The 18,910-nt window shown below is 33.5% G+C and overlaps 1 protein-coding gene across 2 annotated transcripts in view; it reads left to right on the forward strand.

The window, feature by feature from the left end:
- FGFR1OP2 (FGFR1 oncogene partner 2) overlaps positions 1-17,520 on the forward strand; it is a 33,748-nt gene extending 16,228 nt beyond the window's left edge. The window contains exons 2-7 of one of the 2 annotated variants that reach the window (XM_028113281.2): positions 4,635-4,783; positions 7,286-7,403; positions 8,712-8,854; positions 11,212-11,325; positions 13,765-13,878; positions 15,521-17,520. In XM_028113281.2, coding sequence (XP_027969082.1) covers positions 4,649-4,783; positions 7,286-7,403; positions 8,712-8,854; positions 11,212-11,325; positions 13,765-13,878; positions 15,521-15,658 — 762 coding nt within the window. In that variant the 5' untranslated portion in view covers positions 4,635-4,648 and the 3' untranslated portion in view covers positions 15,659-17,520. The remainder of the gene's footprint in view (positions 1-4,634; positions 4,784-7,285; positions 7,404-8,711; positions 8,855-11,211; positions 11,326-13,764; positions 13,879-15,520) is intronic. The other variant, XM_028113282.2, reaches the window with a different exon arrangement.
- Positions 17,521-18,910: the final 1,390 nt, after the last annotated feature.

Here is an 18,910-nt window from a genome sequence, read left to right on the forward strand (position 1 = left end):
TCCTCCCACCTTTATATCATAGTTATATATTACATACACATAAACTGAAAATTCTATCAAACAGAAGTTATAGTTCTTGTTTTCAAACATCAGACATTTTAAAGCATTCAAGAATAGTTTATGATATTTGCCTATTTATTTATGTTACTCTTCCTTTATTCCTAATGCTCTAAGTTTCCTTCTGATACCATTTTGCTTCTCTTTGAAGAAATTTTTTTAGAACAAATCTGTTAGAAATGAATTCTTTTTCTTCTGAGAGTGATTTTTATTTCACCTTCATATATAAAGGGTATTTTTGCTGTATATAGAATTCTGGGGTGACAGTTCTGTTCTTTCTGCATTTTAAGTGTTCCGCTTTCAATTTGAATCAGTTTGGCTTCTGACTGTCCTTCAAATTGTTGGTTCTCCATAAGTGTTATTTGTCTCTTTCTATTTTTATGAATTTTTCTTTCTGTTTAGTTTTCAGAAATTTGATTATGGTGTGTCTGAGTTTAGACCTTCTTGGATTTATCCTGTTTGAGTTTTACTGAGGACTGGGAATGATGAAGACAGGAAGATTTCTGAGGAAGAGAGAGTGTTGCATAATTTAAATTCATAAATGTGCCAGTTAAATACATTTCCATAATACTTGATTAAGAAGTTAGAATGTCATTGGTGGGAAATACAAACTATAGTAGTATTTTAACTATCGCAATTATTATGGCTTTTTAACAGGGGACTTTTTCAACCCATTCATAATATAAATATAATAGTATATTAAGGAATGTTACATATTGCTAGAGCATAGAGACAGCCCTACAAAATCCACTGGAAAATGTTCAAAAAATTCTTTAGGAATGGTTTTAGTCCTCACTTATTCTTTTAAATTTTTGCAGATTAATTTATTTGCAAATAAAACATGCACTGGGCCATATCCCCTGCTATCCAGAAAATTTTCCCATCAGTGTTTCTAATATTGTGGCCAATTTTTTTTCCTATTGGAATGTGATGTTTCCTAGAGTTTCTAGTGTCCACTTGAGTTTTCATCTGGTGCTATCGAGTCACCATTCTGATTGTGGCAGCTCTTATCCTCGTGGATTTTACAACTTGATCATCCCATGTTTCTTTTTGGAATTAGGCCAGATTTTGCGTGTCTATGATGGAATCTTTGAACTTCTCCATAGATTTATGATTTTGCTGTTTTATGTGAGGCCCTTGCATAAGGACTTTGAGTCAAAGAAATCTGTTTATAACATAAGGTATAGAAGTTCCATATATATATAAAGTGCCATAATTACACTATGTATACTAGTACATACATAGCATCCTAGCTTGTATGGTGTTTTTTTTAATTGTGTGTCTCTTATTTTAGGTAGTATCAAGCCATTAAATAGTTAATGTAGTCATTGTTTATTAAGGGATATCTGAGGAACTTTTTTTTTTTTTGGCAGTATTTCAAAGAAGTGAATTATCCCACAAATGACCCAGCTATTAGAATATATATATATATATATATATATATATTTTTTTTTTTTTTTTTTTTAAGCAAGTTGCTCTGTTTTAGACAGCTACAGTTAAGTCATTTGATCGGTTTGGCTTCCAGTAAGAAAATTAGTTTTATCAGAGTGACTGAAGTACCTATTGTATATCAAGCCTGGTATTGTCACTTTTTGTGCTTACTCTAAAAACCATTTACAAGCAGTAAAGTAAGATTTGTGCCTAGAGAATTCAAAAGTTTTGTTTGGGGCTTGGACATTTCTTGATTTATGGAATGGAAACAATCATGAGATTTTCGTTCAGTGGGTTGGTTATTGGAGTAAGAGTGTCACTAGTGGATGGTAATATGAAAAGGTGAAAGTAACAGTATTTCATAATTATTCAACTAGTAGAAAACATAGAGTGGTTTTCCTTTACCAATAGGGTTTGCGACATGGCAACATTAGGTTTAAAGACCTAGTGTAGGGGAGCCTGGGTGGCCCTGTCGGTTAAGCATCTGCCTTGGCTCAGGTCATGATCCCAGGGTCCTGGGGTTGAGCCCCGCATTGGGCTCCCTGCTCAGCGGGAAGCCTGCTTCTCCTTCTCCTACTCCCCCTGCTTATGTTCCCTCTTTTGCTATCTCTGTCAAAAAATAAAGTCTTAAAAAAAAAAAAAAGACCTAGTGTAAGTTAGGAAGATGCTTTAATCAAGGGCGATTGCTCTGCGGGAAGGATTATCTTAGCTCCTCAATTAAGGCATAGGATTTAATAGGTAGTGACTCTGGTGCCATGTTGTGAAGTTAATATCCCCAGAACACAGCATAACTTTTTCACATTTTAAAAAGAAAGATTTTAAAAAGAAAGACATGATTACCTAGGAAGACTCCATCTAGATTAATGGCTCTCTTCCAATTAACCTATCAGTCTCTGTGGATTCTTTTGCCCAGAGGAATCTAGGAGCTCAGTTTTTTTTTTTTTCTTCTCCCATTTTTTTGGGGCGGGTAAGGGGGGAAAACTTATTGAATCATACACAGTATAGTTTTTTTGATGTCTATATCACCTATCATCTAATCGTATGTAGGAGCCTTAGTGTAGTCTATTTGGAAACAGATCCTGTGTATTATATTTGTAGATGTTGTGTTACAGAGGATAAAGAAGTATTTTTCAGATAGTCGTCCCAATATTTACAAGTTGGGGCCTGGGTTTGTTAGAGGTTCTTAGCCCTTGAGTTGTTCTGTTAAGCCAAGATAAACTTTATGTCTCTAAAGTCTTTTTACAATTTTCTCTAGACTTTCAAATTTGTTTTTTTTGTTATTATTTTCTTTGACCATCTGTTACAATCAATTATCTTTACTGTAAGACAAATATGTCTTGTTTTTAATTTTTTTTTTTTAAGATTTTATTTGTTTGACAGACACAGCGAGAGAGGGAACACAAGCAGGGGGAATGGGAGAGGGAGGAGCAGATTTCCCGCGGAGCAGGGAGCCCGATGCGGGGCTCAATCCCAGGACCCTGGGATCATGACCTGAGCCAAAGGCAGACACTTAATGACTGAGCCACCCAGCAGGCACCCTAATTTTTTTTTTTTTTTTGTTACTCATTACAGGTCAATTTGCCCCCTCTTCCCCCTCCCAATTTTGTTTTTGTTTTCTTTTTGGTGAGGGGGCTTTAAATAACTTCAAAATTTTGTTCTGAAGGATCTGGTGTTTCATACTAGTGGGGTTAATGGGAGATATGATGGCTCCCATATGAATAAGAAATCTGTATTATTATCCATCTATAATTTTAAGTAATTCTCCTTGGAAGTTTAGAGAAAGGGCAGGGCATTGTTGGATGCTAATGTCTTCCTTGGAGCAGCATCTTGAACAGATGTTGGATAGTTGTCCTTTTGTGTTTTAGCCAGTATGGGACAGTTGTAACCTTAATGACCCCTTTGCTTATCGTTTTTTCAAGTACCTTTTTCTAAATCTCTCAAATCTTAGAAGATAAGTCTTTTGGTTGTGTTATCTGGAGAGCCAGAAATTGTATTTCCAGATTTTTTTAATTCTTAAAGCTCTCTGGAAATGTCATATATTGAGTATTTTCTAAATTGGCAGTTTTACATTTTGATTCTGTTTGAATCTTCTTATTCAGGTTTGAACTAGTACAGTAGAATCTAACAATCTTGCATTCTATAGCAAATTTGTCTTCCTACAGTTGATGAAATCCTTAATTATAGCCCTTAGCTTGGATCCATACCAGAGTTTTAATTTAACGTCTATAGACCTGGCTTCTGGCCTAGTAATTTTACAGTGTGACTTTACTTTTTGAGAAAGCCCTGAAGAAAGGATGGCTCATATAGAAGGTAAGGTAAAACTAAGAGAAAAATTCAAAGATAGTAAATTTCAGAAGGTTAAAGTCTTTGAGAGAGATTATTTTAAAATTATGATTTTGTTTTGAGGTCTCTGAATAGTAGGTGAAGAAAGAAGCTAACTATTGAATGTTTCATATTTTGTCTCCTAATTTTTTGAGCTCCTCTTAAACACATTATTTATTGATTTTAACATATCAAAAATTTCCTATAATGGCTGGTGTTCTAAGTTATATTTTTTTAACCATTTACTAAAGTGCAAGAATTAGGATTATAGTACTTCATATAAGACGTAGTTCCTCCAAAAGAAGGACACTTTTACATACCATGACACATAGAGACCACTTTGGCTGGTCAATAAGTATGTGTTGTAAATGGTATCTCAGGTCACCTGACCAAAGCAGAGGCTAGAAAGGATCTCACAGTTAGCAGCTCACAATCATGGACCACAGAGTATGGACTAATAAAGTGACCTTTTTCACAAATAAGATAAGGGAGTGATCTCATGAAGAGCACAATTTTTATATAATATAAAATGTATTCACTTGATTTGTACTTTTTTCTCCACCGTAAATTCAGGGTATTTTAAATACACTCTGATTATGTCTGCAAATCATTTATATATGCTCTAATTTTTTTGATATTATAAATTCACTTTCAAGCTTGTGCCATCCTGAGAAGCAAAACCACAAGTGTTTTAACATGTTTTTTCTGCGCAGTGAACAATCCTGTAACAAATGTAGCTTAAGAAGCATATCTATGTTAACATGAAACTAAAATAGTAAGACGATATACTGGCTTTGTTTTGAGTCTTGATTTTAATTTTATAGGTATTCCTTTAGAAATGAGTTGCACAATTGAGAAGGCACTTGCTGATGCTAAAGCTCTTGTTGAAAGATTGAGAGATCATGACGATGCAGCAGAATCTCTGATTGAGCAAACCACAGCTCTCAATAAGCGAGTAGAAGCGATGAAGCAGGTTTGATTTTTCTTTCTTGTTGATTCCATTTTGAAAAAAGCAGACATTTATGTATTGCTTGAATCATAAACTTCTTAATTAATAGTTATTTTTTTAATGTTCTATAAAACTTAAAAGTAGTTTGACTTGTAGGTTTTAATTTTACTTTAGACTATCCTATAATTTTGTCATGTCCAGGTAATATATATATATGTATGTATATTCTAAAAACTGTATATTTGACTACTTGTTTTTCTGACAAAGTTGCACATTGGAGTTTAGAAAATATATGAATATATTAGGTTCAGAGATACTTGACAAAGACCAAATAATATCTTTTACTGATAGTGACATATTTTGCTCTGTCTCATATTTTTATAATGTAGAAATGTTTATATTTTTCTTTATAAAAGTACTTAGGTGATGTTATTTAACAACAAAGTAGTTTTTGAAAATGATGTAAAGCAATATCTGGTTTATGCTGTACTTCCTACCTTAATTTTCACTTAATGCTACCAGTTAAAGAAGAAATGAAAAGGGCTTCACTTCTTATCCTTATAATATATGTAAGAATTTTCTTATAAAAGAACTTGCATAAAAGAACTTTCCAGTGGTCTGTGGAGTTTAGCTACCATTTTAAAAGCCTCCTTATGACAAAATTTTCAACTCAAAGAGAATTATACAATTTCTTATATTATGATGGAAATCAGTTGGGGGAAATGTATATTTATAGCCTACTCCTGTGAAACTTATCCATCTTGTAAAAGGAAGCAACCCTGGGATACTGCTTTTAACAAAGCTACTGGAAATAATGGAGCAAGTTTACTTGTTTTGTTGCCCTAAACAGATTACAAAGCTCCCTAACTGTCCAGCTTGACTCATGCATTCCAAGGAACATATATCTGGTATTGAGTTGTAAAAACAAAGGAGTTTGACAAAGAACCAGAAATGTTATAATGAATACATTACCAAGCGGCACATCAAAATGCCTTGAAAATGAAGGAGTTCAGTTTTAAAGTTAGACTCACATTTATTTATAGTTTTTTTCATTTCTTTTGTACATGTTCTTTTTTACTATTGTTATTGAGCTATAATTCACAATACCCATAAAATTAACCCTTTTGAAGGTCATAGTTCATTGGATTTTAGTACATTCACAGGTTGTGCAGCCATACTCACTATCTAATTCTGGTACAGTCTCATCACCCCAAGAGCTTGCTTCCACTAACAGCTGTTCCCTAGTTCTCCCTTCCCTCAGCCCCTAGCAACTAATCTTTCTGTCTCTGTGGATTTGTCTCTTTGGGACATTTCATATGAATGGAACCATACAATATGTGGCTTTTTGTAACTGTTTTTTTAATGTAATGTTTTTGAGGTTCATCCATGTTGTAGCATAAGTTTTTTATTCCTTTTTATTGCTGAATAATATTCCATCATAAGGATATAGTGCATTGTGTCTATACATCAGTTGATAGATGTTTGGATTGTTTCTTTTTGGAGGCTATTATAAATAATACTGCTGTGAATATTAGTGTACAAGTTTCTGTGTAGACATATTTTTTCCGTTATCTTGGGTATATACCTGGGGGTAGAATGAATGGGTCATATAATAGCTCTGTGTTTAACTTTTTGAGGATCTGCCAGACTGTTTTCCAAAGCAGCTATACCATTTTACATTTCAATCAACAGTACAGTTTCCCCACATTCTCTCCAACACTTGTTATTTGACTTTTTGATTAAGATCATCCTAGGGGCACCTGAGTGGCTCAGTCGTTAAGTGTCTGCCTTCAGCTTGGGTCATGATCCCAGGGTCCTGGGATCGAGCCCCACATCAGGCTCCCTGCTCCGCAGGAGGCCTGCTTCTCCCTCTCCCACTCCCCCTGCTTGTGTTTCCTCTCTCACTGTGTCTCTGTCAAATAAAATCTTAAGAAAAAAAAAAAGATCATCCTAGTAGTTGTGAAGTGGTACCTTACTGTTGTATTGAATTGCATTTCCCTAATGACTAGTAATATTAAACATCTTTTTATGTGCTTATTGGCCATTTGTATACCTTCTCTAGAGAAATGTCTCTTCAGATCCCTTGCCCACTTTTTTCCAGCTCTATTGAGATAGAATTGACATATAACATTATGTAAGCTTAAGGTATGCAAGATGGTTTGATTTGATACACATATATATTGCAAAATGATTATCACAGTAAAGTTAGTTAATACCTGCATCACTGCACGTAATTACCATGGGTGTGATGAAAACATTTAAGATCTACTCTTATTAACTTCTAAGCATATAACACAATCTTATTAACTATAGTCACCATGCTGTACATTAGATTCCCCAAAACTTACTCATTTTGTTTGCCCATTTTTTAATGTATTATTGTTAAATTAGGATTATTATTTTTATTGTTATTGAGAGTTGTAAGAATTATTTATGTATTCTGGATATTAGACCCTTATCAGATATATGAGATATATACTTTCACATATTTTCTCCCCACATGTTCTTTTTTGATCTTTTCATTAGTATCAGGAAGAAATTCAAGAACTTAATGAAGTTGCAAGGCATCGGCCACGGTCCACATTAGTTATGGGAATTCAGCAAGAAAACAGACAAATCAGAGAACTGCAACAAGAGAACAAAGGTAAGATATATAATCTTAAAACACAAAGGAGTTTGACAACTAAAGTTAAGAACCAGGAAATTAATGAATTATGTTACTAAGTGGCTCATCAGAATGCTTTGAGAATAAAGGAGTGGGCTTTAAAGTTAGATTCACATTTATTTAAAAAAAATAATTTTTCATTTCTTTTGCACATGTTCTTTTATTACTATTATTGAGATGTATTTCACGTACCATAAAATATACCCTTTTGAAGGGCATAGTTCATTGGATTTTAGTTAAAATTGAATTTAGTTAAAATTAGAAGAGCTGTAATATACAATTGGACTCTTAATATTTTCAAAAATGGGGAAATGGCCAACTGAATTTCCTTTTTGGTATTCTTATTTCTGATCCATATGCCCAAATCATATGTATTAGTCATTATCCTTTCCTACATATGAATGTCTACCTTGCATGGAGCCATCCTAGATTCTTACCCTCAATATCCAGTTTGTGCCATTGTTGTTACCTATGAAGTAACTCACTTTCCTTCTCTGCAGAACCACTGCTTTGGTTTCTTGCTTTGGTGTTCATAGTCTCTTACCTCATCTGTCCTAATTGGCCTCTGTGATTTTAGTCTCTTTCCCCCGCTTCAGTCTGTCTCCAAAACAAGCATCAGATTCATTTTTCAAAGATGTATCTAATCGTGTTATTTTTTTGCTTTAGAACCTTCATTGTATACTTATTTCCTTATCCAGAGCTTTCAAACTCAACTCAAGGCCTTTTTCTCTGTCTTCTTCCCATACCTCTCTTCTCCATGAAACCTTTGTTCTTGCTGTCCTGAACTAGTTCCTGAACACAACATCCGCTTTCACGCCTCCCTGTGTAGAATGCCCTTTCCTTTATTTTTCAACTTAAGGAATGCAAGTTCATCTCAATAATGTGAAACTTTCACCAGTTTCTCCCCATAGACTTTGTTTATATATATTTGGGTAGAGCTCTACTCTGTACTTTACACATTGTATTATAATTATTTATGCATTTGCTTTCTCCACTAGACTCAGCTCCATGGCCTTTTTGGTATTCCTAATATAGAGCATTATCTGGTACTTAATTATTATTCAGTAAATGTTTGTTGAAATGATTCTTTAAAACTGAGTTTTAAATGGTCATTTAAAAAACTAATAAAGGACTCCATTTGGTGTGCTTGCTTTATGTCAAGGTTTTTACACATTTTCTTTTCGAAACACCTTTTTTTGTGGTAAATACAGTGGGGAAGAGAATATTTTGTACATCTTTAACTCAAGTTTGAGTAAAATATACTGTTATTCTTGTGATTCTTGATAGAATTGCGTACATCTCTGGAAGAACATCAATCTGCCTTGGAACTTATAATGAGCAAGTATCGAGAGCAAATGTTTAGACTGCTGATGGCTAGCAAAAAAGATGATCCGGGCATAATAACGAAGTTAAAAGAACAGCACTCCAAGGTAATCCATTTTATAAATATAACTTAAAATGAAAAAGAAGCACAATTGGTTAACTTGTGTTGAGATTTTTTTTTTTTAAATCACAGGTATCTAACATGCTATTGACTGTTTCATCTTTCTGACATTTTATGCTTTTCCTTATTTTTGTCATTTCTTGTTACATATTTTGTTTGATTTACTCTCTTAACTCCTATTGTTCCCTAGTAGCTTTAACATATTTTTAAAAATAAACTTTATTTCGGAAGTAAAGGTAAGTATATTCAATTCAAAATTATTTTATAAGGTTATCTGCTTTTAAGAAATATTTCTTCTAATTTGTGTGTTGACATTTGTTGCAAAAACAAAAACTGAAATGCTGAAAAACGTTTTCAGAAATCTGAAACCAGCTAAACTTAGAGTTGTTTTCCTTAAGACTGTTTTCTGAATGAGGCTAATTAATTCAGACTGTAAACAATACTGATTATGATGGGAAAACCATAGGGGGCAGGGAGGAAAAGTGCCAGCATATTAAGATTTGACCCCACCCCCACTCTCCAGTCACATATCACTTAACACCATTTTTAGAGACAGAGCTGAACTGGTTAGAAATTAGTGTTTTTCCCTCTGTTCATTTTACTTATTGACATCCCTGTGTCTGTTTTCTTTGTGTATGTCCCTGTGTTCATTAGCAACTGCTATGAAGACAAGTATAATAATCCTTTCCTATTTACATTTTAAGCTGAATTTTAACTGCTGATGTGAATAAAAATATTACAATATTGTGATTTCTAGCTATTACCTGTGTTGGATAATGGTGAGCTAACTATTATTAGTTAAAACTAACATTATTTAAGAAATACTGTTTTAAGACATGTTTTTATGTCTTTCAATTACTGAAACACATTTTAGAGTCCTTAAAATAATTCTTCCATCTTGGTGCTTGTAGGTATTTTTAAATTATTAATTATTCTATTAAAATGAAATACCTAGTAAATAGATCTTTGTGTGACAAGTTTGCATATTAAGAGAATTAGTAATAGATACCTCTTCTGTCAATTGTATAATAATAAATTAATAAATATGGGTTAATGTTATCTAATTATATTATTCATCTTCTAACCAAAAGGAATAACCTTGGATATTTAAGTGGCAATCTTTTGAATATAGAGTTATCTATCATTAATGAGATCATTATAAAAACATAAATTTAATGTATAACTTGAGTGTTTGTTTTAAAGGTACAAAGATGAATTGACTTAAATTAAATTCTTGGTAAAATATAATCTTGAGAAATTCCAAAAGGCCGTTATGTTTAAAACCTAAGAAATAAATTTGTTAAGATCTAAAGAGGTTGCTCTACCAAAAAATGTTTAGCATAAGATACTGCAGGTTGCTAGTTCCATCTGGTAGCAGCTGTGCCAAAAGCAAATATTTTCTAGAACACATTAGATTTTACCATTCACTAGCACAGTGTAATTAATTAACAGAGTTAAACATTTCTTAAGATAGCTGTAAACCATCCTTTATTATGTAGATTGAATTCATCTAAGTGCTGATCCTCCCATAAAATGACTGTTCAGTTACTTGTTAATTCCAACTAATACATATTAATGTTTGTGATTTTGATTTTTCCCAAAAAGGAGACACTTCAACTCAATTAAACAAACATTTATTAACACTTGCACTGGCTTAGTTATTATTAATAATAAGATGAATAAATAATAAGTTCATTACTCTGCCATAAGAGCTTATAGTGTAAAGGGAGATACAAACATATAAGGTGGGATGTGATGAATCCTAAAATAGAGATAATGATTTAATAGAGGAATACTAGTGGAAGCAAGATTAGTTCTCCTGAGGAGAATCTGGGAACGTGTCAAGAAAGAAAGACAAATCCATCTAAATCTAGCCTTGAATTAATTATTGGGGGAGGGAGGATGGGTCAACAAGTAGAAGTGGGTGAGCAGAGAAACTTGTACGATAAAGGTGGAAAAATACGAGATTCCAGGACGTGTTTAGGTATTGACACTCTGATGAGCCTAAACACAAAAAAATTTTATAACACATTTAGGGGTAACAAGCAGAGTTACACATAACAGCATTTTGGCATAAGAGATCATTTTGAGACCACTGTAGTACAGAATTTCACCCTCACTTAGAAGTTTTTGAGTACAGATTAAAAAATCAATAAAAAGTTTGAGAAGAACTCATTTTTGTCCAAATACTAATTTTACATTATTTTTGAACAGATGCCTTTTTGGAAATCTTAAAAAAACAAACATTTCAAACAGTTGGCTAACACGCATGAACTAACACTCATTCAGTTTTTAAATTACGGATGATATCCGTATTAACATTATAATGACTCTATACTACAGATTGACATGGTACATCGTAACAGCTCCGAAGGATTCTTCCTTGATGCATCTCGACACATCTTTGAAGCATCTCAACATGGACTGGAGAGGAGGCACTTGGAAGCAAATCAGAATGTACACTAAATAAAACAGTCAACTTTTGGGGTGTGGATGGAAGGGGGGGAGGTCCATTTAAAACATTCTTTGACATTGAATTTTCCTGCCAGTTTAAATCAGCAAATAAGTGAAATTGCTTTAAAAAAATATGCTGTGCTTTTGATAGCCATGCAAAAATATTCAGTGTAGAAACTTTAAATCTGTCATTAATTCTCTGTGTATTGTATCATACACAGCCTGTTAGATAATTGCAGGCTTTAAAGGTTGTTCAAGCCAGGTATTCATTTGGTTGCTACAAAATTTTATAAACAGCTTTCATCTTTGTGGACATCAAAGTGTTTTCTTGGAAGTCATTTTAATCTGATTTCATAAAAATTTTGTTTGAACTATTAAAGGAACAGTTTTAATTCAGATTTTTGATAGTTTGTAGTTCTTTAGTTTGAGTTCTCAACAACCTAAAAATGCTTTGTTTAGGTTTTATACTATATGTATATATGCTATATTGTCATTATTATTATTATTATTATTATTATTGTGGCAGGTCTTTATTGAGCAAATTTTAAATAACCCTAAACAAAAGTTAAAAATGAAAGGCATTTCAAGGAAGTTCAAGGATTATATTATTGACACTTCTTGCCTTTCAGACAGTTTTGAAAGCACAGCTCTTGGGCCTCTTGTGTTCATTAAAAGACCTGTGATACTTTCCTAAAGATTTTATTGTAATAAATGAACCATCCATGAACTGGGTCTATAAAAATACTATTCTGTTTGAAGTCTTGGGGTGTTTTTTTCCTCATGATTTAATTGGAACAGACTGTCCTGAAAAAATTAGTGGAATCTCATTTTCTTCCATTTTAAAAGCAAAGAATTACTTGCTTCCTGTACAGCCTTTTACCCTAAAAGGACACTAAATGATAAACTGAAGAAAATGTTCGTATTCAGGATTTTTACTTATCATCCTCAGTCTTTTGCTGCAGTTGTCTGTACTTAACTTGCTTTTAAACATTATGCTCCCTTTCCAGAGGGAAGGATATTAATCATTTTTAAAATATTATTTCAGAATATGACCGATGTTTGTCTTGATATTATTCTTGCTACCATAATCTAATCCAGGACTGTCCACTAGGACTTCCTGAAATGATGGAAATGTTATCTGTGCTGTTCAGCACCATGTGGCTATTGAGCATTTCAAGTGTCAATAGTGCAACTCAGGGACTGAATTAACTTTTTAAAAGGTGTTTAATTTTAATTGATATTTATATAGCATCATATTGGATAGTGTAGATTAGTCCTGTTTTGCCTTTCTGCATGCTAGCATTGTATAGGTGTCCCCATTAAAATAACCTAAGGACCTGCATTTTTGTTGGTTAGAACATACTAAATGTGTGGTTTGCTAAAGATACTATTTGTTCTCCGTATTTCTTCCACAGTTTACTAGTTCTGTGGGTTTTGGAGGTCCTCTCCAAATCCTTTTTACAAATCAGATATATACAGTTATTTAAGAGACAGGATTATTGGGGAAGTTTTTAGCTTTGAAGTTCGACCTTAATATAATAAAATCACCCTCAACTGCCAGTGAATAATGGTCTTAGAAGCTGTTTGTTGAAAAAATTATTATTCTCAAGTTTCTGTTGATTTTTAAACCTCGTGTCTGTCTCTTTCACTTGACTCTAAGCTCCTTGAAATCAGGGAACATGTCTTGATAGGTTTCATATTCCTATTGCCTAGCAGGTGCATAGATATCATGTAGGTGTGCAAAACAATAATAGCATGAGATTGGAAGAAATTTATGCTACCTGCTGCACCAAATAAATGTGGCTATTTTATACCTAAGTGATACTTTGAACAGTTTGCAAAGAAGGACATTTAATATTTTAATACTCAAAAGCAGATGTCTGTTCATTTTATTCAGTATTTATTATCCATTATGTACCAGGCACAGGCAAATATAAACAAGATACAGTTCCTGCTCTCAAAGAAGATTATAATCTGGAAAAGTTTCTAGGTTGGATTGAGATCAGTTTTTAGGCATGAATAATACAGAAAAGATTTGTAAATCATGAAGATGTTAGGGGTAAAGTGATCGAATGTGTCAGTAATTTTTGTCTTCCACATTACTTTGATTAGTAGTATATGTAGGTATAAAAAAGGAAAAGGTGTTGATCATTTGTGGTGAGAGGAATATGAAATATGAGTACTCTTCTTGCTAGTGGGTTTAGTTATATTGTGCTGCTTATCCTTACTTGTAGCCCTAACAGAAATCTGATTTCAAAAGCACATTCATGGTCAGTCAACTTTCTTGTAAATATGTTTGATATAGTACCTTCATGTTAAATGGCAATGTAAGAATATTATATTCATACTAAGTGGCTATGCAGATTTTTTTTAAAAAGGAGAGGATCCAAAAATAAAAATAAAGTATTTCACTGATTTGCAACTCCCATCTCTTTTTTTCAGGAATTACAAGCACATGTTGATCAGATAACGGAAATGGCAGCAGTAATGAGGAAAGCCATTGAAATTGATGAACAACAGGGTTGCAAGGAACAGGAGCGGATATTTCAACTTGAAGTAAGTTTTAAATTGCAAATGTGGGTGAAAACTGTCCATACAAAGATTTATGCCAGAAAATACATCCTATTTAAAAATATATGTATACATTTCTCTGGAAAACTGGCAATGTTCTCTTTCTTAATCTGGATACTGGTTATACAGGTATATAATGCAAGACCATTTCCATAGTAATAGAAGAGTCTAGGATCAGTAGTAACTTATAGCGATATTTGAGAAAATTGATGTTTTGATCCCATGTTGCTTCCTGTTATTGGGTGAATATGCTTTTTAATTTAGTAATTTAAAAAATTCCTTCATTCTGTTGGAGATCATGATGATGCAGGGAAAATTTTTTTAATCCACAAATATTCTTTGGGCACTCATATTTTTCTGGGGAATGTCAAAGCTTTTCTGTCCTTTATTTTGTGGTAGCAAAGGCATAAATCATTGTTGAATAATTCAAATCAGTAGAATAGACTTTTATACTTTAAAAGCTTCATTTTGAAATCATGGTGGAGATATTATTGATTATAAAGGGCCAAAAGTGATTTCTGTCTTTAAGCATTCTTTAAAACAGGGGTAAGCAAACTTTTTCAGTAAAGGACAAGATAGAAAATATTTTAGGCTTTGCAAACCAGACATTCTCTGTTGCAGCTACTCAACTCTGCCGTTGTAACACAAAGCAGCCATATACACAAAAAAGATTGTATATTCCTATAAAGTTTAATTTACAAACAACAGACCTCAAGCCAGGTTGTATGTAGTTTGCTGATCCCTGCTTTGTACCATTGAAACTTGGAAAGTAAGACTGAAGACAAAGTGGTTGAGAATTTTAAAAGTTATTTTTAAATGTCTGCTAATTTCTTACAGTAACTAATCTAGGAAAAAAAGTTGTTTATCAGTGCTAGATCTGGTCACTTCCCTTGAAAAATATCACAATTCACTCAGTCAGCCCTGCTGCTTTCAAATTCCAGTGAAGAAAACAAACCAAACCAGATGGCTTGTCCTGCATTCCACGCTCTCATGGAAAGGAGTAAAAGTACTAAAGTACAAAGCGGTTCTAGTCCCAGGGTATTATTCACAGGCTTTGTTGAGTTTATAGAACTATAAATCTAGGTGTTATTTTTTTCATCTATACTGTGAGTGTAAAATAAGGCAGTTTCTGAGCTTCCATCTATAGTCACAGCTGCATAAATAAGGCTTTGCACTGGTGGAAAACACTGAGCACAATTTCTATCTCTTTAAAAAACAGTATTCTTGGGGCGCCTGGGTGGCTCAGTCGTTAAGTGTCTGCCTTCAGCTCAGGTCATGATCCCAGGGTCCTGGGATCGAGCCCCACATCGGGCTCCCTGCTCAGCGGGAAGCCTGCTTCTCCCTCTCCCACTCCCCCTGCTTGTGTTCCCTCTCTCGCTCTGTCTCTCTCTGTCAAATAAATAAATAAAATCTTAAAAAAAAAAAGTATTCTCTGGATTCAAGTTGTCAGCCTCAACTGCATCTGTCATTTAGTATATGTCTGCCAATGATAGAACTTTCTTTTTTGTTGTTGTTTTGTTTTTGAATAATAGAACCTTCTGTCACAGCTTCATATGTTTGGCTTAAGATACGTTTGTATTCTTGGAGCTATCTTGCTGACTACATCTTTGTTTTCTCCCTCTTTTAGCAAGAAAACAAAGGCTTGAGAGAGATCCTTCAAATAACTCGAGAATCATTTCTGAACCTTAGGAAGGATGAAATGTCTGAAAGTTCATCTTTGTCAGCATTAGTGACCAATAGTGATCTGAGTCTGAGGAAGAGCTGAAGAGCCTGTAAGTCTGTGAGCTTCTTATAAGGCTCCAAATGGTGACTGGGACTGGCCTACTAAAGTGAATGAATTAACAGAAAAATCTGTCTCAAGCTACCCTTTACTTTATTTTTTTCTATAGTATGTACAGTGCACTGGCAATGACATTCTTGAGATAGCAACAAAAAAATGTGTAGTTAATGGTCATAGACTTTATTCCAAAATAAAATTTAAAATAGAAACTTTGTTAATTGATGAACAAACTGAAGATTTTCTGAGTGCTGAACTGTCAAGAGCTTTCAGCAGTGCAGTTGGCATTCTGGATGATACTTGGGTAAGTGTAAATATCCCCAGTAAATGCTTGGGAATTCATAAAATTATCCACATTTTGCCACAGTTTTGTGAATGGAAGATTGTCATACTAAATTTTATTTCTCCTCCCTACTGTATGGAGTCAGAGTTAACAAATAGCTTTATGTACCATGAGACTTCAGCTTTAATGATTGCCTGTCTACCTTCCCATAAATGTAAATTTTTATCAAAGAAAATTCAGTTAGCAAGGCTGTAGGAATGTTTTATATATGCACCATAAACAAAAGAGGTAATTTAATTTTAGCTTATTTACCATAATTAAAATATCAGCTAACAATTGTCCATAAGTTCCTTAAGTATATGAAATATCATTTCAGGAATGAAAGAGAAAGAATATTACTTTCTAAGAAAGAAGATCTTATAAGAGACATATTAGTAGGTTAAACTACTCTTTTGAAAGATTAAGTTTTGGTTCTAAATCAATGAAGATGAGATTTTTCTCTTCTCTGGTTGATCTTTAAGTATATTATATAGCTCTTTTAGCTAACAGTTGAAATGTTTGATATAGCAAGCTAGGTATGGTAATTTCAAAGTAAATTGAAAATTGCTCTGCCTCTTTGAACCCTTTTTTAAAAGTGTTCTTAAAAGATACAGAAAGTAAGTTAAAATTTCAAAAAAAAATTGTTTTCTGGATCTATGCTTAAGCTCTATCTGGTCCTCATAACCTATAAGATTTTTCTTGTAACCTTTCAGTCCATAGGGGGACTGGGGGGTAGGAAATCTATAGATTTATAAGTATTTTATTTTTTACAAAATAATATCCAGTATTTAAATTTTTAAAAGCCACTAGAAATAGAAATGTACTTTAACATCAATTGAAATCTAAATTTTTCTTATTTTGTGACTATAGAATAAAAGGATAAAAAAATCACATGATTAAATATACTCATTTATATTAAAATTAGCACAGTAGCAAATTCTACTTTTGGGTATGTAATTTGTTAAAGAAATATTCACATGGTGATTTTTGTGTATAATTTCATATATTGGTAAAATTCAAAACTACTTTTCACTTTGAAATTTTTCTACCTTAAGTTTGGAGTAAGTGGGGTCGATGGGGCTGACTGAAAAGGGCTAATGGCCCAAACACTGAATAGATTTCATTTCTCAGAGGCCTTAATTGATATTTTATAAATGACAATTTTTATTTTTAAACTTTTCTATTGGTTTTGGGGGAATTATCTATTAATTTGGTGGCACATTCATTCATATAGTTTTTATCCCAAGTCAGAATTAAAATAAGCTACACAGTTGAGATTAAGTCTGAGGCAATTCATTGAGGCAGCTCTATTACAGAATGTTACTTGATAATTATTTTTATAAACAAGTTAATTTATTGGTCTTCTTACTTGGATATAATTTTAAGATCTTGGTGTTTAAAGATATTTACTTTGTTATATAGCAACATCCATACTTTTTTTTTTTAAAGCAAAACCTTAAATTTATGTCTGAGAGTGTGTACTGCATAGGAGCCTATTTTATCAATAAAGATGAATGGTTGAAATTGATATGGTCTCCAAGTTAATTTGAGAACAATGCTTACATTTATTAATAGTTTTTTTTATGGCATCTTCTCTCTTACCACAAAACTAGTACTTAGGAACAACTTCTATCTGTATTTCTAGGAATTGGCCAGCAACTTATTCCTGATCCTGTAAGCCTTTTTATTATATGTGGTGGGTTTAAGAGTGTCCCTGCAAAGGTACGTCCAGGTTCTAACCTCCTGTACCTGTGAATGTGACCATATTTTAAGTTTTTGCAGATTTAAGGATCTTGGAATAAGATCATCCTGGATTTAGGATGGGCCCTATATCCATTGACCAGTGTTTTTAGAGAATGATATTTGAAACAGAGGCATGAGGGAGAAGGCCATGTGAAGACAGAGGCAGAGAGTTATGCAAGCCTCGGGGCCCTACGATGCCACCAGAAGCCAGGAGAAGGGTATGGATGCATTGTCCCTCAGAGCCTCCAGAAGGGGCCAGCCCTGCTTGATTTCAGACTTCTGGCCTTCTTGATTTTTCAGAACTGTGAGAGAATAAATTTCTGCTAAGCCACCCAGCCTGTGGTGATTTGTTATGGCAGCCCTGGAAAAGGAGTATCTATTTATCAGCTATCCACTACTTTTTATTTTATATAGGAAATACAGTTCTAAAAAAACAATTATATACAACCTCACAGATAAAGTGTTACCTGCTCAAATTGATATTCTTTAATATAAAGGTGACTTCCAAAATTTTTTATTTCTAAACTGCCTCAATGATTGGAAGATTATAGATCCATAACTCAATTTTTGGTGATCTCTACCTTTTCTGATGGTCAGAGTAAAATAGGATTGCATTTTTCAGTGAAACATCGTTGAAGAATAATTTCTAATTGGAATATGAAGGGGCTTTCTTTTTAGCCCAGTGGTTGTGTTTATTCTTTCTTCTGACTTAAAATTAGAGAGCCCCAGGGCTCAGTCCTTATTTCTACTCTGTATTCCTACTCACTTCCTTGGTGATCTCATCCAGTCTCATGACTTTAAATACCACCTGTAATGCTGATGACTCCCAGATTTACAGCTCTCATTAAACCTCTCATTAAATCCAGACTCCTTCAACTGTAACTGTCAAAGAGAGATCTCAGACTCAACATGCTCAAAGCAATCCTTACTCTCCAGCCATCTCAGCTGATAACAACTCCCATCTTTTTAGCCGCTAAGGCAAAAAACCTTGGTGGCATCTTTGATTCTTTTATGTCATACACCCAATTCATCAGCAAATCCTACTGACCCTCCCTTCTAAATATATCAGAATCCTACCATTTCTCACCATCTCCACTGCTTGCCCAGGTTAAAGCCACATTATGATAGGTGCTACAGTGAACAAATTAGATTCGACCTAAATATCATACAATAGG

This window comes from Eumetopias jubatus, unplaced genomic scaffold (assembly GCF_037043125.1).
Source record: "Eumetopias jubatus isolate StellerSeaLion01/CBP00866 unplaced genomic scaffold, mEumJub1_p1.0 scaffold_8, whole genome shotgun sequence".
NCBI classification, from domain to species: Eukaryota; Metazoa; Chordata; class Mammalia; order Carnivora; family Otariidae; genus Eumetopias; species Eumetopias jubatus.